Source organism: Oryx dammah, unplaced genomic scaffold (genome assembly GCF_014754425.2).
Source record: "Oryx dammah isolate SB20612 unplaced genomic scaffold, SCBI_Odam_1.1 HiC_scaffold_13, whole genome shotgun sequence".
NCBI lineage: Eukaryota > Metazoa > Chordata > Mammalia > Artiodactyla > Bovidae > Oryx > Oryx dammah.
This window is the reverse complement of record NW_024070197.1, coordinates 28,398,322-28,419,994: the sequence shown is the minus strand read 5'-3', so window position 1 is coordinate 28,419,994 and position 21,673 is coordinate 28,398,322. Positions and strand designations below refer to the sequence as shown.

Genomic DNA, 21,673 nt, shown 5'->3' with positions numbered 1-21,673 from the left:
ATGGAAAATTAAGTTCTGATGGAAGAGCTTATAAAACCAGTTCAATAGTTTGGAATCCCAATATCAATCTCCATTACCTTCTCTCTTCCTAGGCTTATTTTGTTATATAACTTATGTAAGTGCCCTCACCTACTATTTAGTTGTAAGATCTATGACTTCCTTCAGTTCTGTTGACCAAAAGGTCATGACATTTTTAGAAAGAATTTCCAGCATTTCCCTTTTGCTCATCAGGGTATCTTCAAGTGCCCAACCTTTGGGTGAATATGTATGTAAAAGGTTCAAAATTGTGCTTATACTCTAAGGAATCAGCTGCCAAGTGCTCTCTAATAAGCAGAAATTTCACATAACTCAGGCCTCTGGGGGCTCACGCCTCAGCTGGAGCAAAGCCAGAAACGTCAGTGACTGCAGGTGCACGTGGGCACATCGGGACCTGCCGGAACAGTGAGCTGGCCTCACTGCAGTTGATTTAGGAGAGGCTGGAGGGTTGAGCTTCTGCTGACACTTGCAGCTTGGAAAATCCTGCTCTGCTAATTGCAAAGACGATTCTGCTGTAATGATTTTTTAGGGGTAAGATACTCTTCTCATTGTGAATTCTTTCTTCACTTGGGCTCTGGGTGATTTCTAGTCTCTATTTTTATTGTTTCACTTCTGGTATAGGAGGCTCTTTGAAAGTTTCTGCCCATACTTGAATGTGCATTCAGAGTGTTGCATGGACACAGCTTACGAGCTTCAACATGAACTTCATGAGCAAGCAGGTATACAAACCCCTTTTACAGGAATTGGTGAACACTCCCTGGGGTGGCATCCCCCTTCTCCCTCCCCCCGCCAACTCCCCTCCTGCCCAAATGAAAATAGGGGAATTTTGCTTTTCCTGCCAAAAAAAAAAAAAAAGGAACGTTTGAGGGCACGGTGATCTCATGTTTTGAGATCGATCTTCCCAGCGTGATTTCTGGACCTCATCCTTGAGGTCTGGACTTCTTTTTTTAAAAAAAAAAAAAAAAAAGCACTGGACCAGGCGGGTGGGAGACGTGAGTTGTCTGTTTCTTCACTGTGGGCTTTGGGCCAGAATCTTTGACTTTCTGGGCATTAGTTTCCTCAGCTCTTTTTTTATTTTGTAATTTTAAGGTGAGATAGCTGATTTATTCTCCCCATTCTACTAAAGCAATGTCTTTTTTTCCTTTGAGTATAATTGCTTTACAATGTGTTACTTTCTGCTCTTCAAGCCCATGAAACTGTAAGAAGCCAGTGGATTGTATCACCTGTATCTTTGGATAAAAACCGCTGCAGGCCCTACATTGTGCAGTGTTTCTGGGGAGGCCCATGTGCACTTACCCCAACATAAAGCCATGGCCTCCAGGGTGAGAAAGTCAGATCTACAAATTCAAGTCCAAACACTTCCAAATATGTGGTTATATGCGGCTTTTTACACTAGTATCCTGTCATTGCCACTGACCCTATCCTCTCTTGACATTGGATTCTGGCATCTCCCTAAGTAACCATCATTTTACAGATATCTTTGAGACCTACCTATCGTGACTGCGGGGCTAAAGATATTTTTCCTCTGACATTACTGGCAAGTAAACAGGGGATTACAAAGCAGAGTGACAAATGCTCAGACTTTTGAGTTTCATTGTCACCTCTGTAAAGCTGACCCCAGACCCAACTAAATGTTCTTATCTGCTCACAGGGCATTTTGTACTTGACACTCACCACATACTGTAACATCAGGTTAGCTGATTCTCTTGTTTTCCTCCCCAACTAGACTCTCAGCTCTCAGCTGTGGTGCATTTTATTCACCTCATCTCCAGGCCTCAAAAAGGAGCACACTTGGCGGAGCGTTCTGTAAACCAATCAATGCAAAAGTGTACCTCCAACTGGGTCTTGCAGGCTTGCAAAGTGCCTCTCGAAGCTGATTTTACTCTCTGTGCCCAGGCAGCTCTGGCGAGTTGCACGGTAGAGGTCAGGAGCTGGGAGTGGGGAGATCGGAGGCGTACGAGGGAGAACGTGAGACAGAGCCCAAACCACGCGAGCTGCCCAAGTCCGGTGAACTGTAACCCACTGGCAACTCCTTAACCTCCCGGAAGCGGCTCGGCTGTCCTCTCCCCGCACCTCCGGAAGGTGGGCGTGGCCTCATGAATAATGAATCACCGCCGGGGGCGGGGCCGGACCCGCCCCCACGGGCGGGAAGGGGGAAGCGCCGAGGCTGCCTGACTGGAATGAGGGTAGCTGCGGCGACTGCGGCGGCGGGAGCGGGGCCGGCCATGGCGGTGTGGACGCGGGCCACCAAAGCGGGGCTGGTGGAGCTGCTCCTGAGGGAGCGCTGGGTCCGAGTGGTGGCCGAGCTGAGCGGGGAGAGCCTGAGCCTGACGGGCGACGCCGGGGCGGCTGAGTCTGAGCCCGCTCTCGGGCCCGCGGCGGCCGCCTTCAACGGCCTCCCGAACGGCGGTGGCGCCGGCGACTCGCTGCCCGGGAGCCCGAGCCGCGGCCTGGGCCCCCCGAGTCCACCCGCGCCGCCGCGGAGCCCGGCGGGCGAGGCGGGCGCGTCACCGCCGGTGCGCCGCGTCCGTGTGGTGAAGCAGGAGGCGGGCGGCCTGGGCATCAGCATCAAGGGCGGCCGCGAGAACCGGATGCCGATCCTCATCTCCAAGATCTTCCCGGGACTGGCGGCCGACCAGAGCCGGGCGCTGCGGCTGGGCGACGCCATCCTGTCGGTGAACGGCACCGACCTGCGCCAGGCCACCCACGACCAGGCCGTGCAGGCGCTGAAGCGCGCGGGCAAGGAGGTGCTGCTGGAGGGTGAGCCGGGCCGGCGGGCGGGCGGCGCTGGGCTGGGCTGGGCTGGCCGGCGCTCACTTTGTTCTGCCACCCTGCCCCCTTTGCGGGGCCAGCCCCTTCCCTCCCACTCGGAGACCTCACCTTCCCCTCCGTTGCTGGGGCTTTGGAGATGGAAAAACTGATGCTCCCTGCAGGAAAAGTTGGGCAGCCGCCGAAGTGTGGCTTGCAGTCCCCTAGGAAGGTTTTAGTTTGGAGCAGCCGTGCTTGAAGCCCCGCCTCTGCACGCTAAGCTGACACTAAGAACTAGAGCAGGACTTCTGAAGGTCTCCGTCTGCCTCCTGAGTGGCGCTTTCTTCACTCACCTCTGGTTTCTTACGGCAGGCAGGTCTGTTAAAAAAAAAAAAAAATTCATCCACGCCGATGCCAGCTGTATGCTTGGGCATACCACCAAAACTCTGGTTAATTTATGGGAATTTAACCCATCATTGGCTCTCAACAATAACCAAAGGAGATCATAGCACTTCATCGAAGCCAGAAAGCTGAAACAGCAAGTTTGTGTGGTTAATGAGCCTTGTTTAACAGTGGAGGCTCACGTGTTTGAACATTTACTGCCAACTAGAATTTTGCCCCTTTTTGCAGGAGACGGGGTGCCAGCTTCCTACCATTCACAGGCTTAAAGGCTTTAAGCTTGAATTCAGAAGCCTGAAGTGTTAAATCTCAAGTTATGTTTGAATAGTCAAGATTATTCTTTTAAGTTTGAATGTGATCTGTTACCTGAGTCTTTTATGGAACTAAGGCAAAATAAATTTTATCTTCTTGAAGGACTCATGCATGTTGGAGGTAATACTACTTCAGAAATTTTTGAGCGATCAGCCTTCTTTCACCCATTCAGTCATTTAAGAGGCATTTATTGCTGGCAGTATAGAAGAGAATATAAAAGATGATGTGTCTCTATTTGGTGTCTAGTTGGGAAAATGATAGAAAAATGCAAAACAACTTACAAATTATAGATTGTGAAGTGCAAACTATATGAATAGGAAGGGAGTGCAGAGTTAGGAAGTAGTGGAAATCAGCTTGATCAGGGAGGAGTTTTTCAAGAAGCTGGGTCTTGAGCCAGGTCTCCAAGGAAGTGATGGACATAGGCAGGGATGAGTCAAGAGGGTATTCCTGGCAGAGGAAGAACAGAAGGGAAAGGGTGGGGAGTGGAGGTAGGAAGGGGCCAGTCATCAAACTGACTGAGGGGCCAGAAGTCTAGCTTGGCAAAGTGATTTTCACTTTTTCCTAAATCTGCTAGTAAACATGTGGGAAAGTGTTAGTTTCCAAGTAAATATTTTAATGTGCTCTAATTGTGAAATTCCAGTGTCCCACCTTATAATATCCTATTTATAAATATTTATATTTCACTTAGGTGGGGCTAGGCACTACTCGGAAATTAGTGTTAATAAAAGGAGTAAAATTATAAATTGTGGCGATGTGGGTTGTATGTGTGAAAAGAAAGAGTTGCCATAAATGTGTGTCTTGAAATTGTGCTAGCTAAGAATTTGGTTATAAATTCTTAGAGCCAGAATACTGACTGTAGTACTATTTATATGGTGCTCAGTGGTGATGGGCAGATGTTTCAGCTCTTAATCCATATCTATATTTTTTACATCTAGTTTTTGTTTAGATATAATTTGAACCTGGCATTCATACCACTTAAATAAAATCATCTAGTAAACACTTCATAGTATTCATTAACCTAAAATAGGCCACATGTGCTTTTAGAAGGAGGCTTTACAAATGGCAGCATAACATTTAATGAATGTTTATTTACCTAACACAGGTTCTACCTTATTTTCCCATTTTCTAAAAGACAAGACATTTTTGTTCTTATATGTGTGGAGAGGTATGAAACTGAACTTTAAAAATCAAAGGATATAAAAATAAAATTGCTTATAATATGCAGAACCACTGCAAACTGATTTCATAGAATCAGTCAAACGTTTAAAATTGAGAACTAGTGACCCATCCAGGAAGGCTACTTTTAAAAGATAGATTTTTATGCTTAGAGTTTTAGAACTGAATGATCCTTCCATTTGATGTCTCAAAACTTGAAAAACTACCTTAACATAGCACAGTGCTGCTCTTTTGTGGTGCGTGCAGGGAATTTTAGGCATGCCTTTATTACCCCCAGGCAAAGCAAAGCTGTAGTCTCTGGTTGCCTGTGGTTAGGAAACCCAGTGAATTGAAGGTTTTTTTTTTTTTTTAATCTCATGGATTTGTAGGGATTATTCATTCCTACATCAAAGGTTTATTCAGTTCTTCCACTTGCCAGAGTCGCTTAAAAATAGTCTGATTTCTGCCCTCAGGAAGTTTGGAGTTGAGATAAGAGAGAGTTAAGAAATAGTACAGCTAAGGGCTAAAAACTGTGAGAATACAACTCTGGAGAGGGTGCAGTACAAAGAAAGACCCTTGTGGGCATCAGAGGTTGAGGATGCCCAAGAAAAGATTGATGGAGAAGTTCAAGTTTGAATCAAGCCTTCCCCTAAGGAGAGAGCTACCACCAGTAAAGACAAGTGAGAGACCTGAAGAAGTCATTTTGCCCAGGGAGGTTAGAGCACAAATGAGGGCTTTGTGGTCAGCTAGACCAGGGTATGTTTCTGGCTAGTGGTTTGTAAGCCCTAGGCAAGTTACTCAACCTTGCTGCACCTTAGTTTCCTCATCTGTAAAGCCAGGATGATAATAACACCTCTTCACAGGGCTGTTGTTCATTTGACAGTTTATGTGCCGGGAGCCTTTGGGGGAAGTGGGAATAGAAGCAGTAAGCAACAATAATGAAAACAAAGTCTGAATAAGGAAGGTAGGACTGGGTCATGAAGGTATGCTACGAGTTAACAAAGACTCTCAGAATAGCCAGATTATCAAGTTGTTAAAATCCAGGGCTCCATTTTACTTGAAAAGAAATACATGATAAGAATAAGTTATTTAAGGTGAACAGGTCAAGAATGATTTTGCATTTCTTGCATGCAGACCCATTTTTCTAATCTTGTTTTCTTGTCATCCTTCGTGTAGGCCAACTTTTTTATCCTTAAATTTTGCATTTACTTTTCCATCCCTCTGATTGTTCCTGTCCCTTCACACTTGCTGCTCAGAACCTTATAACTTGCTAATAACCTTGTACTTGTAGTTTTGACTAATGTCTGATGTTAAGATATGCAGAGATACACAGATTTTCAGCATAAAGGGGTGACAACTCTTCCATCATATTGTATGAGTTAAACTATATCTCTGTGTTAGAGAGAGTCTATCCAGAAAGCTTCTAGAATTTATATTTGAATTAGACTACACATTGAAAAGTGTTCCAGAGGAGGTTAGGAAAGACAGAATGGTGTTCAATGTAACATCTGAAATTTGAGAAAAGAATCAGTAAAATTTTGAAGCAATTCTCATTGGAATATTGCTGGAAAATCATCTTTTATTGTGTAAATATGATTCTAAAATTATTGTTATCAAATCTATGGAAAAGAAAATAGTTAAGTATATAGAGAAAGTAGACTGATGTGAAATTTAATTTCAGAGCTGAAAATAATTTTTGTATCTAGAATAGTTTGAGATTTTGAGTGTCATATATGACTGATGCTTTGTGTTTGTTAAAGGACATGTAACTACTGATGTTATTAGGGTGCTCATTTGAAGAAGCTAGTTTGGGTTCTTACACTGCTGTTTTCTTCACTGTGTGTTGGAAAGTTTGAGAGTCTTCTAGAGAAAACATTTTACATTTTCTTTGAGACTTTGCCATATATATTCATCAGTCTGTGTCTTAAAGAACAACTAAATTGTCAGGGCATTTTATGTTTCTGGATTTTAGTTTTTTTGACTAGCCTCATTGTATTTCATTTGAGTGATTAAGCATGTTTATATAAGCAGCCATATGTTTGTAACCATATTATTTCTTATAGAGTCCCCTTCTTGCTAAAATATGCTCTCTAAATTATTAGAAAAATATGAGAAATTTATTGGTTCTAATACAGAGTGGTTATGAAAATTCTAAGAGCATTTTTGGAAACCATACCCGGGCTTTAATTTAGATCTCAACTGTAATTCAGAACTTCAACTGATGTATTCCCTGGTCTATAGTCCTTCAAGGATAAAGGTTACTTTACTTTGTGATCAGATGTGTATCTTTGTACCTGAGGGACGAGGGCCTGTGGCTATGGAACAGTGTTCTGCTGGGCTTAGCAGACTGGGTCATTGGAGGATCCAGTCACTGTCCTTGGGTAGGCCAGCATACTCTCCTCACCAGCTAAACAGATGCTGCTGCTTGCTTGCTTGCATTTCCCACTGAATAGCATGACAGTGCCTTAAAGTTTTTTACCTGGGTTTTAAAATTGTTTATGCATTTTCATGTGTATTTTCTCATTTGACCTTTACATCGTCCTTTGAGGCTGGTGTTGATTGCACTGAAGTTCATTCATGTTAAGTGAGTTACTGAATGTCTCAGAATTTCTCTTTATTTTTAGGGGAAAAATGTTCATGTTTCTTGTGAGCATGAGGAAAAGTCTTACCTGGAATTTTAAAAATTGTAAAATAAAAAAAAGTCTCATCTTGCAGATAAAGGATAAATGACCAAAGAGGTCAAATAAGCATGTTTAAGGTCATCTAACTAACCAGTTATGGAACTTGGACTAAGACCCAGTTAGTTCACTGCTGTCTCCCTGGCACCATGATATCTACAGCCAGTCAGTCAGAACTTGTGGCGTCTCATGTGCATCATCACGTTGCAGTGTGCAAAAGCAGCTGACGGTGGTCGGTCCCTGGCATCGGAGAACTTAGACTGAAACTGGGGAGAGAAAACCACCCAACAGAGAGTAATTGCTGCAATGTATAGTGCTCACTCTTCAAGAATTCTCTGAAGAGGTGATCCTTTGGGGGATGGAAGAGTCAAGTGTGACCTCATGGGGAAAGGATACTTTTGTCTGAGCTTGAAGGATGAGTTGCTCCTCTGTAGTTGGAAGGCAGTTCAACGTGAGGAGGTAACACGCGCAGAAGCCAAAACAAGCATGACTTGTGATAGGAAGTGACAATAGGAATGGACTTGGGGGAAGAAAATTAAGCCAAGTAGATAAGTTGAAACCAGATTATGCAAGGCCTTGAAAGCAGGCCAAGGGTTTCATTCCGTCAACCTTAAGTATCTACTGCAAGTGAGGTGTTCTGGTAGATGCTGAGAACTCAAAATTGGGAGTAACCCCTGCCGTTTAGGCTTGTAGGGAAGCAATTATGCAGACTGTGATAAATGTTTTAAAAGAGATGAGAACATGGTGCCCTGGAAGCAGAGGTATAAGTGCAAAGGAGATGGCATATCAAAGGCAGGGAAGTGATGAGTAGCTGGTGTGTTGAGAGAAATGAAGTGTGGGAAGGTGTGGGAAGGGTGTAGCAGCAGAGCGGGCTGGAAAGGTGGGCAGAGACCAGATTGGTAAGGGTCTCGTGGGCAGTGCCAAGCAGTGGGCTCTAAGTGGAGTTTATATTTGCAACCTAAAACCTAAAAGAAGAACTCTAGTTGCATTAGTGTTTATAAATAACCCTGGTTCTCTTCCTCAGTCTTATAAGACAGTGACATTTCATACTTGATGCACAGGGTGATGTCTCCAGGGAAGAGTGAAAGCTTCACAGAGCACAGGAGTTGAGAGTGGTGACTTTATTCATTTTTCTGCTCCTATCATTGCAACTTATTACTTGAGCCTGGTTGAGTGGATTTATGATATATTATCTGCTTTTAACTGCATTTATCTTTACAAAGTGAACAGGTGGCTTAAAGATTTGCACAGAGAAACCTTGGATTCACGATAATTCTAGCAATACAAATAATAACAAAAAAGTAGAGTTTTACTTTTCTCCTGGTAGGAGCTCTTTGTCACATTTCAGGGTAATCCTGTCTGTTAAGACATCAACATAAAAAAATGAAATCATCAAGAAGAATATTTAAAATGTGAATTAACACATTACCTTTAATAATGAACTTTAATAATGAACTGTATAAGGCTGTTGTACTTTGAATCATACAGTAGCTAATGATGGCATGACTTCATCAGGGATATATTTAGTGTATCTATTTCATCTTTATCTCATTCATTCTTGATGTTTATTTCTTGTATATGTTTTATAATACGTATGCTTTAACGAATATTCGTAGGATGAGCACGTAGACTCACATATTTACTGATGGGTGTGTACTATCAAGAGTTTCAGATCTGGCAAGCCACCCAGGTTGTTAAAGTGCTTTAAATAAGGAGTGCTTTAAACAAAGGAGCAATCTGCCAGAAAGAGTGGCAGATGTGGAGTGTAGGAGCTCGACTATGAGGTCAGGGAAAGCACTTAGGAGCCTGTTGCGACACTGTAAGGCTAGTGAGACTGGATAGGACAGTTATGAAGCTGAAAGATACTAAGTAGGTAGAAGTGGTGATTCTAAATGATGTTTGGAGACTGAGGAGGAAAGGAAAAGAGAGAGAGGATAACCCCTAGATGTCTGGCCTGGGAAAGTGGATAACTGAAACCAGAATGAATGGGGGAGGAACTCATTTTTTTGTGGGGAAGAGAAGTTTGGTTTTGGACTTGTAGAATTTGAGTCACCTGTGTGACATCCTGGTGCAGAAGGCTGGTACAGGTCTGTAGTCAAGAGAAATTTTAGAAATGAGCTGAAGATTCATGAGATGTTACTGTAGGAGGGGTGATTGATGCCATAAGTGTTGATGTAATCGTTAGGAGAGTGCAAATTAAAGAGAAATGGGGACAGGATGGAACCCTGCAGAACTGATCTATTTAAAAGCAAGAGTGGAGGAACAGAAATCGGGAAAGAAGTGGTTTCAAAAAGGAGGAGGTAATCAGCATCTTGAGATGCTGGCGAAGTCAAGAAGGAAACAGAAGTCCATTGGATTTGGTGATTAGAGAACAAGATCATGAGAGTTCTCTTAAGAGCAGTTTCAGCTGAGTGACAGGAGCAGAGAGCAGTGAATAGACCATACTTCTCAGCTTCTAAAGCTTCTCAGAAAAATAAACGCCACAAAGGTGGTAGCTAGAGTTGAATAAAGTATCCAAGAAGAATCCTACTTTTGTAGCTGTTTGGTTTTTATTTTGTTTTAAGGGAAAGAATGGCGACCTATTTGTACAGTAAGGAGAAAAGGCCGGCCGAGAAGGGAGAGGTGGAAGAGATAGAAGGGATGGGGACCTGATGCAATCCATTCTTGAGCCAGGAAGTGACAGGATGGGAACAGAATTTCGGGTTGGCAGCAGTGGATGCACTGGATGCAATGCGAGAGGAAAGAACAAAGGTAGGAAAAAGTACAGCTGCTGCAGAGAAGAGGAGTCCAGCGCAGAGATGGTGACCACTGGAGGGGGTGACAGTGGTGGTGCTGGGAACAGGGGCAGGTTCGATTCAAGAAACACTTTAAAGCAGGTGGTTTCTTGCCAGGGAACAGCAGAATCCACTAGGAACCTTTTGCTGCCCAGATAGCCTCCTTCTGACTGCCTGGGACGCCCAAAGTTTGGACACTTGTAGAGAATCTCTGGCCTCTGTCACTAGCACAGGAATTTGATCCCTCAGAGTCATTGGAGTGGAAAATAGAGAGCCACTGTTTTGAAGGAAGAAATGACAGGATGTGGGGGTAGATTGGCTGTAGTGAATTAACTCTGGGACAGGGACGGCAGAAGCACTCATCCATGTTATAAAGCCCTTAGGCAGCGTAACTCTTGTCAGCTGGCTGTGGGGTTGAGAAGAAAAATTTTAGTTTATAAACATCACATCTAGTCACATGGCATAAGAACATATTCTTCCTTTAAAGGTTTTATCTCCCTAGATTGGTGAAAGGAGTTTTGGGCTTCTGGAGAAATGATGGTATATTTGGGTGAGTTTAATATTTTGTATCTGAAGAAGTAACTATTGATTTAGTTCCTTAAGTGCCATTCTAAGGAATATGCACTGAGTCTTTCATAAAATGTGTGTTCTGACTTCAGTGTGAAAACAAAAATTTGTGAAATAATTCTGTATATAAACAGTGCCAGTGATTATAATATCAGTAGATTTAAAAAGAGTAGAGTTACAAAACTCAAATTTGGATTGGTTTCTGTGATCCGGCTCCCATGACGTTGCTAGAATGATTCGACATGTAAACTAGTGAAGAATATGTGAAGTGCAACCTTTAATTTTGGCCAAACCTCGTGGCTTGCCAATCTTAGTACCCCATGAGTGAAAGTGAAAGCCCTAACCACTAGACTGCCAGGGAATTCCCAAAATGCAGCTTTTTACAAAAATTGCTTTGACTTTTCTGCAACATTTTTTTCTTTCTACTGTCTTCTACTCTTTTTTTTTAACTTTTCAAATATTTCAGAATGCTTTATGAAAGTAAAGTTGATGGAATAGAGAGATGAAAAAGTTGAATCTTTAAATTTAATTAAGCTATTGTATATATAAAATATTTACTCCTCACACTTGGAAATTGGGAGGTTTTGAGTTTTCATTGAAAGAGACAAAGGTTTGTTTTTGGTAAAATCAGTTGATAACGAGGTTTTTGTTTCTTTTTAAAAAAGGATAATGCACGTGCGTTATTCAAGGCTTTTTTGGTTTCACCACAGGTTCAAATTGAAGGGTGGAAGTATTGGAAAGATATAGACAGGTCTCAGAACTCCAGGAAAAGGTGAGCAGCCAGGCCTCAGAAATGTCAAGGACCCAGGCAGTGCTGAGGACTACGCTTTCCACTTTTGCTCATGTCTCCTCATCTCAGAGCTTCTCTGTTTTTCTCTGAGAACGTTCTTTTGCAACAGCTTTGTTCTAGTCCTTTTACTGTTTCACTTTTTACGTTTAACTCTTTAATCTACACCAGGTTGATTTTGACATAGGTATGCGAGAGATTCCACTTTCTATGCTTTTCCAAATAGTTAACAATTGTCTCAGCATTTGTCAAATAAACCTCTTGTATGCACTGTCTACCCACTCCAGTGTTCTTGTCTGGAGAATCCCAGGGGCAGAGGAGCCTGTTGGGCTGCCATCTATGGGGTCGTACAGAGTTGGACACAACTGACGTGACTTAGCAGCACACACTGTCTGCTAGATTGATGGGGCTGCCTGGAGTGCCATGTGGGGAAAGATTCCAAAGCCATATCTGGGTGCAGCAGGAGAATAGTCTATGCTTAACTAGGGACATCTGCAGTGAGTGTGCTGCGTTGAGGTATATAATGCACATGCTGCATACCTGTCACCATAGGAATGACCCATTCTTCCCTCACTGATTTGAATTGCACCATTGTTTATATGTTTAATTTTTATATTCTGCAATCTGATTCTGGACTTTTTATTTGAGTGTTTTGTAACCACACCGTATGTTGTAACTTTAACAGTTAATAACTGATCATTCAAGTGGATTACACCAGTCAAGAAGAATTTGGAAAAATAACAATGAATAATTAGAAGCTGGTGTACTTACTTATTTATCCAGATAAATTTTGAAGTGATTTTATCATTTCTTAAAAAAATCCTTTGGGATTTTGATTAAAATTGTATTAAATCCATAAATTAATTTTTAAGAGAACTGAGATCTTTGTAATATCTCTTTCCCAGTCATTTTGCCAGAAGTATTAGACCTCACTCATATATTCCAGGCATGTGGCAGGAGATAACGGGATGTTCCGGTTGGCCAGCCTAAATCACATGGGAGTTTCTCAAAAGATAATCAAGCTGATGTTACCAAAAGAAGGGGGAGTGGATGGTAGGCAGACATAAACAACCAACACCCACTCCAATGTTCTAAAACCACCAGGGGTTCGTATTAGAGATTAAATGAGAAACTACCATATAAGTTAAGAGATTTAGAAACTTTATAAACAGCTATAAAAGGAAACCAAGAATACCTTTGCTTGGGTACAGGCAAGCTAGTTGGAGCATTTCAAAGATTCTTGAAACTCCAAAGTGCATAATAAATTATTAGTCTCAGCATTCTCTTTTGAACATCAATTTTATATACATTTCAAGCAACTTCTCAAGCTTGTATTATGATTATCGTTTTATAACTAGGGAAAGAACACTATCTAGAGCTTACAGACAGGACCTGGCGTCAGAGGTAGAATGGGATGGAGAAAAATCTTTGTCTATCAGAACAGACATAGACAGTTTTTTTAGTAAGAATTATTTTGGTTTGCAGAAACCCAAACCAAACGGAGCAGAAGTGGAATGTATTGCCTCATATAACTGCTAAGACTGGGGGTGGATCTAGGTTTAGGTCCAGAGGGATCCAAAGGCTCAAATTATCTTGGCTGCCACATCTGCTGTGGAGAATCTAATTCTGTGTAGTCAGCTAAGATGGCGCCAGCAGTTGTAGGAATGTATTGCCCTAACTTAATAACCCCTTTAAAAAAGGAAAGTTTTTACTCTAGCACCTGCAGTTTCTGGGAAGGACTCTGATTAACTCTACTTTGTCTACCCTTGGGACGTATCTCTCTTTCCACAATGGTGGAGACTACGGCCTAGGCTTGCCTCATGTACCCATCCTTGGTGTGTTGAGATCGGCAGCATCACCGAACTATGAAATGTGGAGTGGAGTGGATGCAAGCAAACTTATGTCCATGATAATAACGCAGACTTTGAAGCTAGAGTGCTTGAAATATTTTTGTAGCTAAATTGTAAAGTTTTTAAAAGTTAAAACAATAGAAATAAGTAATAATGACATTATTGAGACCTTTACTCTGCTAAGCAATTTACATGCATTGTCACAGTTTCTTTTAACAGCCCCGTGAGACAGGTATCATCATGCCCATCTTAAATATGAAGAAATTGAAGCCTGCAGAGATGAAGTAATTTGCCCAAGGTTGCAGCACTTGGATGGTAGAGGCACAGATTTATCAGACTCCACAGCTGCCGCTATTTACTGTTTCAATAGATTGCTTCTCCGATGAATCAGTTTAAGAAGCTAGCAAGCCTGGAGACCAGTAGAATTTATCACTGTGATTGGCTTCATGTGCAGGAAGTCATGCTCTGGATTCTGGGTTGTTGCATCGGTCCTCTGAAGGGTATTATTGTTAGTGCCTTGCAGTCTTTGATTTTCCATGCCAGGCACAAATAGATAGCTGTATGTGATTGATCAGTTCATTGAATACGCACATTTCTGCTGGACACTCGGAAAAGTAGAAAGAAAACATGAGCCCCACCACCCTTACCTCCAGATAGCTTTATAAATGCTAATAAACTGACATAAGTTAATCTAGATTGTCTCATACATATCATACAAGTGATAGACAAATGCTGAGAGGACTCGCAGTGCAGGAATGACGGACGTTAGAAACGTGTTTCTCTCAGGTGTGAGGGGGCAGGCTGTGGTATTGGCATGGCAGGTCTGCAGGATGAAGGTGTTATTAATTTCTTCAAAGACTATTGATTACATGCTAGAATAAAACTGCGTTTATTTTTATTTATCTATTTTGGCCACACTGTCAGGCTTGTGGGATTTTAATTTCCCAACCAGAGACTGAACCCGGGCTCCAGGCAGTGAAAGCACAGAGTCCTAACCACTGGACCACCAAGGAATTCTGTGAACTGCATTTATTTTTACAGTGAATGTAAAGTAAAACTAACTGAAAAAATTAAGCTGACTCTTTGTTGTTCAGTCGTTCAGTCATGTTTGACTCTTTGTGACCCTGTGGACTGCAGCACACCAGGCTTCCCTGTTCTTCACCATCTCCTGGGGCTTGCTCAAACTCATGTCCATTGAATTGGTGATGCCATCCAACCATCTCATCCTCTGTTGTCCCCTTCTCTTCCTGCCTTCAGTCTTTCCCAGCATCAGCCAAAACAGCAACAAAAAAGACTAAAGTGAAATTCTAAAAGTCATTGCTCACAACAGATGTTTTAATATTGATCTACTTTATCCATTTACAGTACAATAGAGTTGATTTTTATACTTGTTAATTTCATCTAGGATGCAGAATAATGATATCCTCACAAGATGAGTGCAAAGCATTTATACTGGAAAATAAGTAATAGTTTTAAATGCTAGCAAGCTGGTTTGTAGCAGCCAGGTCTTGCAGGTATTCTCAGAAAGCCAAATTTGTAGGTTTTCTCCCACAATATATTTTGATAAGAAACATGTTTTCTTGAATGTTTTTCCTCTGCACACTAAGGAGATTGTGGTTGGAGAAAGATCTCAATTTGCTCTTATTTCTCTACCACCCACCAGTTGACTCCCACTATTCTCCATTTATTTCTCATATTCCCTCCTATTTCCTCTGTGCTTGGGACTCAAGAGAAGTCTTTGGGATCTTTAAGCATCTCCACCCTTAGGGATATAGTCATAGAAACTGAGTCTTGTACCAAAAATGCTTAGGTCCCAAACTGAAGCATGAGAGGACAAGATACTTAGCAAAAAAAAAAAATACAGCAAAGCATTTCTAGTGACCATTAGCTCCCTATGTGACCTTGGAAAAATATTAGCATTACAAGCCTTGCATTTCTTATCTATTAAAAATAAAATGCCTTTTCATTCTCATATTTTATAGTTCTATAATGACACAGAGAATGCATAGTTACAGTTACTATAAACTGACTATAGAAATAGATGGATTGTCAGGGAGGATATAATCCAATTAATTTTAATAGTAGTTCAGTTCAGTCACTCAGTCATGTCCGACTCTTTGTGACCCCATGAATCACAGCACGCCAGGCCTCCCTGTCCGTCACCAACTCCCGGAGTTCACTCAAACTCATGTCCATCAAGTCAGTGATGCCATCCAGCCATCTCATCCTCTGTCATCCCCTTCTCCTCCTGCCCCCAATCCCTCCCACATCAGAGTCTTTTCCAATGAGTCAACTCTTCACATGAGGTGGCCAAAGGACTGGAGTTTCAGCTTTAGCATCATTCCTTCCAAAGAACACCCAGGGCTGATCTCTTTTAGAATGGACTGGTTGGATCTCCTTGCAGTCCAAGGGACTCTTTATTATATTTATTTGTGTTGACCATTATTGTCAAGCAAATTTATTCATGGAATAAATTTAGGAATTTAGATGTCAAAGAGTAGAACACAGCTGACTGAACAGCAACAACAAGGAAGATGAATGGAGTTGGGGAGAGGTTCATGGGGGCTTTTTGTTAGGAAATAAAGCTGAACAAATAGGACAGAATTTTAAGATTGATAAAGTTGAGTTATTTGAATGTTCATTATACTGTACTCTATGTATTTAAGCATATTTTAAATATTTCACAGCTTTTAAAATTCAGATAAAATTTAGACAACTGTCCAGTTTTTCTTTATGCTGGATCACTTAACTATCACTTTGATTCTGACTTCTTAACATTAAAAAAAACTTGAAGTATAATTAACATACAATAATGTATTGTTAGTTGTTCATTTCAATGAATTTTTACCATTTTATACACCTGTGTAACCACTACATAAGCTATAGAACATTTCTCTTACCTCCAGAAAGTTCCCTCATGGCCATTTCCAGTCAATTCCTTTCCCCACCCCACCCCTAGGAGCCATTTTAAAATTTCTTTCACCACAAATTAGTTTTGTCTATTCTTTTTTTGTAAATTTTATTTATCTGTTTTTGGCTGTGCTGGGTCTTCATTGCTGTGTGCATTTGTGTGTGTGTGTGTATGCAGGCTTTCTCTAGTTGCAGCAAGCGAGGGCTTCTCATTGCCGTGGCTTTTCTTGCGGAGCACAGACTCTAGGGCACACAGGCTCATGGCCTCTAGGGCGAGAGCTCAATGGTTGTGGCACATGGGGTTAGTTGCTCTGAGCCATGTGGAATCTTTCTGGATCATCGATGGAACTCACGTTGCCTACATTGGCAGGTGGATTCCTATCCACTGTGCCATGAGGGAAGTCCCAGTTTTGTCTGTTCTTGAAATTTATTGGAATGGAATCAAAAGTGTCAAAGTCCTTTTACCTAAATTTTTACTGGGTTGTTTATCTCTTTGTTGTTGGTTTGTAGAACTCTTTATATATTCTAGACACAAGTCTGTTGTCAGATGTCTATGATGTAACTATTTTTTCAATCCTGTATCTTGTCTACTCAATTTCTTTTTCTTTTTAAAGCTGTAAAATTGCCAGTTTTATTCCTCTTGCTTATAGATCAAGAGGTAATTTGAGGTTTACATTTCTTTTAAACAATTCTTTTATCAAGAGTTTAGGTGCTCCAGTTGCCCTTATATAAACTGATTGCAAATTCTTTGATTGACTCTTAATTATGGAAAAACCTTTAATTCTTTTTGTGTGTTTGATGTGTTCTTTAAGAAATACATATACGCAAAAGGAAAAAAATACCACGCAGAAATAGGCACAGTTAAATTTTTGATATATGTATGAATGTATACACACGTGCACACACACACACACAATCTGAGATTTTCTTCTACATATGTAAGCTGATACTAAATATACTTCCTTGTAGCCTGTTAAATTTTACTTTATGATATGAGGTGAACATATTTTCATGCATATATGTGAAACTTCCCGATTGAAAAATAGACCTGGAGAATGTGTCAAAATAGAAAATCCAGATGCTGGTAACAAGGAAACTACCTAAAACAAAACTCCACCAGATAATTAAAAATAAAGCAAAAGTCAGAGAAACACCAGAAAATGCTAACAGAAAGAAAGCAGGGACCAGTTTTTAATATTAGACGAAAAGGAATTCAAGGCCAGAAGCAAACGGCAGTGTGAATGTCTTTGTTTCCAGTTCAGTTCAGTCACATGCGACTCTTTGTGACCCCATGGACTGCAGCACACCATGCTTCCCTGTCCATCACCAACTCCCAGAGCTTACTCAAACTCACGTCCATTGAGTCAGTGATGCCATCCAACCTTCTCATCCTCTGTGGTCCCCTTCTCCTCCTGCCTTCAGTCTTTCCCATCATCAAGGTCTTTTCCAATTAGTCAGTTCTTCGCATCAGGTGGCTGAAGTATTGGGGTTTCAGCTTCAACATCAGTCCTTCCAATGAATATTCAGGACTGATTTCCTTTAGGATGGACTGGTGGGATCTCCTCACAGTCCAGGGGACTCTCAAGAGCCTTCTTCAACACCACAGCTCAAAAGCATCAATTCTTTGGTGCTTAGCTTTCTTTATAGTCCAACTCTCACATCCATACATGACTACTGGAAAAACCATACCTTTGACTAGACGGATCTTTGTTGGCAAAGTAATGTCTCTGCTTTTTAATATGCTGTCTAGGTTTGTCATAGCTTTTCTTCCAAGGAGCAAGCATCTTTTAGTTTCAGGGTTGCAGTCACTATCTGCGGTGATTTTGGAGCCCCCCAAAATAAAGTCTCTCACTGTTTCCATTGTTTCCCCATCTGTTTGCCATGAAGTGATTGGACCAGATGCCATGATGTTAGTTTTCTGAACGTTGAGTTTTAAGCCAACTTTTTCACTCTCCTCTTTCACTTTCATCAAGAGGGTCTTTAGTTCTTCTTCCCTTTCTGCCATAAGGGTGATGTCATCTGCATATCTGAGATGTGAAATATTGATATTTCTCCTGGCAATCTTTATTCCAGTTTATGCTTCATCCAGCCCAGCATTTCTCATGATGTACTCTACATATAAGTTAAATAAGCAGGGTGACAATATACAGCCTTGACATTCTCCTTTCCCAGTTTTGAAGCAGTCTGTTCCCTGTCCAGTTCTAACTGTTGCTTCTTGACCTGCATACAGATTTCTCAGGAGGCAGGTAAGCTGGTTTGGTATTCCCATCTTTTGAGGAATGTTCCACAGTTTGCTGTGATCCACACAGTCAAAGGCTTTGGCATAGTCAATAAAACTGAAGTAGATGTTGTTCTGGAACTCTCTTGCTTTTCAATGATCCAACAGATGTTGGCAATTTGATCTCTGGTTCCTCTGGCTTTTCTAAATCCATCTTGAACATCTGGAAGTTCATGGTTCACATACTGTTGAAGCCTGACTTGGAGAATTTTGAGCATTACCTTGCTGGCATGTGAGATGAATACAATTGTGCGCTAGTTTGAACATTCTTTGGCATTGCCCTTCTTTGGGATTGGAATGAAAACTGACCTTTCCCAGTCCTGTGGCTGTTGCTAGTTTTCCAAATTTGCTGGCATATTGAGTGCAGCTCTTTTACAGCATCATTTTAGGATTTGAAATAGCTCAACTGGAATTCCATCATCTCCACTAGCTTTGTTCTTAGTGATGCTTCCTAAGGCCCACATGACTTCGCATTCCAGGATGTCTGGCTCTAGGTGAATGATCACACCATCATGGTTATCTGGATCATGAAGATCTTTTTTGTATAGTTTGTGATTTTTGCCACCTCTTCTTAATGTCTTCTGCTTCTGTTAGGTCCATACCATTTCTGTCCTTTATTTTGCCCATCTTTGCCTGAAATGTTCCCTTGGTATCTCTATAATTTTCTTGAAGAGATCTCTAGTCTTTCCCATTTTGTTGTTTTCCTCTATTTCTTTGCATTGATCACTGAGGAAGGCTTTTTTAGCTCTCCTTGATATTCTTTGGAACTCTGCATTCAAATGGGTATATCTTTCCTTTTCTCCTTTGCCTTTAGCTTCTCTTTTTTTCTCAGCTATTTGTAAGGCCTCCTCAGACACCCATTTTTCCTTTTTGCATTTCTTTTTCTTGGGGATGGTCTTGATCACTGCCTCCTGTACAATGTCATGAACCCATAGTTCCTCAGGCACTCTGTCTGTCAGATCTAATCCCTTGAATCTATTTGGCACTTCCACTGTATAACTGTAAGGGATTTGATTTAGGTCATACATGAATGGTCTAGTGTTTTCTCTACTTTCTTCAATTTAAGTCTGAATTTGGCAATAAGAAGTTCATGATCTGAGTCATAGTCAGCTCCGTCTTGTTTTTGCTGACTGTATAGAGCTTCTGCATCTTTGGCTGCAAAGACTGATTAAGTCTGATTTCAGTATTGACCATCTGGTAATGTGCATGTGTAGAATCTTCTCTTGTGTTGTTGGGAGAGGGTATTTGCTATGACCAGTGCATTCTCTTGGCAGAACTCTGTTAGCCTTTGCGCTGCTTCATTTTGTACTCCAAGGCCAAATTTGCCTGTTACTCCAGGTATCTCTTGTCTTGTTACGTTCCAGTCCCCTATAATGAAAAGGATATCTTTTTTTGGTGTTAGGTCTAGAAGGTCTTGTAGGTCTTCATAGAAGTTTTCAACTTCAGCTTCTTCAACATTATTGGTCGGGGCATAGGCTTGGATTACCATGAAATTGAATGGTTTGCCTTGGAAACGAACAGAGATCATTCTGTCATTTTTGAGATTGCATCCAAATGCTGCATTTTGGACTCTTGTGGACTGTGAGGGCTATTCCATTTCTTCTAAGGGATTCTTGCCCACAGTAGTAGATATAATGGTCATCTGAGTTAAATTCACCCATTCCAGTCCATTTTAGTTCACTGATTCCTAAAATGTTGATGTTCAATCTTGCCATCTCCTGTTTGACCACTTCCAATTTACCTTGATTCATGTACCTAACATTCCAGGTTCCTATGCAATATTGTTCTTTATAGCATCAGACTTTACTTCCATTACTAGTCACATCCACAACTGGGCGTTGTTTTTGCTTTGGCTCCGTCTCTTCTTTCTTTCTGGAGTTATTTCTCCACTCTTCTCCAGTGGCATATTGAGCACCTACTAACCTGGGGAGTTCCTCTTTCAGTGTCCTATCTTTTTGCCTTTTCATACTGCTCATACTGTTTCCAGTTTCTAGTCCATCATCACAAATTTATTTCTTACTCTTCTTATCTCTTCTCTGCTGCTGCTGCTGCTAAGTCGCTTCAGTTGTGTCCGACCCTGTGCAACCCCATAGACAGCAGCCCACCAGGCTCCCCCGTCCCTGGGATTCTCCAGGCAAGAACACTGGAGTGGATTGCCATTTCCTTCTCCAGTGCATGAAAGTGAAAAGTGAAAGTGAAGTCACTCGGTCGTGTCTGACTCATCTGTTCTTCTTATCATTTCTTCATGGTCCAGATGCCCAGTGGTTTTGTCCCTGACCAGGCAGAGTCAGCCCTCCTCTAAGGTTTCCTTCTGCCTCCTGTGGTACACTGTCCCAAGGGCTATCTTCCTCGGCCTTTGGCATGTTCTGTGGTTTTCCTCTTTTTTCTTCACAAGACTTTTGCATGCTGAGTATTTTTCTTTTATTTTCTTTTTGAGTAAATTAATTGTGCCGAGATCTAAGGGATTTTTTTCCCCTCCCTCTTCCCTTTGACCCTTTTGTGTCCCTCCTGAAAGACCCAAGAGTCCTGAAGGGATCTGAGACCCTTCTCTCCTTCTCCAGCAATAAGGAGCTGCCACAGGTCAATAGGCCGTGAACTGTAAGACCACTCAGTTTCTTAATGGTGGATTTGGATGATCTGAAATTATTTCTTTCATGGTAGCACTATGTTTCCTGTCCAAGAAATATTTGCCCACTTCAGGGGCACCTGTTTTCTTCCAAAAGCTTTGTGATTCTGTTTCAGATTTAGAGATACAGTCTATCTTGAAGTAATCTTTTGTATATTGACTACTTTTCTTTGCTATAGATAGCCCTCAACCTGACTACTAAAAGTTCATCTACCTTTAATATTCTCACTATTTCTCTTTGGGGGTAATAGCAGGGGACTCTCTATATGACTTTTACCAAACCCTTTAAACACTGCTGCTGCCTGTTTATTTCTGTATTTTCCCTCTTCAGTGGTGTCTCACTGAAATCTCAGACAAACTGAGTCATCTCTGTTTTCTTTTTTTGTAATTATACCCCATTACACCTTCAGGGCCTCCAAGGGCCTTATAGCAGTGTCTTCAGGAAAGCCATAGGAAAATAGCATGCTGGCCTAAGGGTTGCCATTGAGATAAGAAGTATCACATGTGACTGCATGATTAGCTAAGGATTTCTTCGATGCCTTACCATTTATTT

General features: G+C 41.5%; 1 protein-coding gene across 1 annotated transcript in view; it reads left to right on the top strand.

The window, feature by feature from the left end:
- The first annotated feature begins 2,216 nt into the window (after positions 1-2,216).
- SNTB2 (syntrophin beta 2) overlaps positions 2,217-21,673 on the top strand; it is a 71,301-nt gene continuing 51,844 nt past the window's right edge. Inside the window, exon 1 of the mRNA XM_040253300.1 lies at positions 2,217-2,796. Coding sequence (XP_040109234.1) covers positions 2,217-2,796 — 580 coding nt within the window. The remainder of the gene's footprint in view (positions 2,797-21,673) is intronic.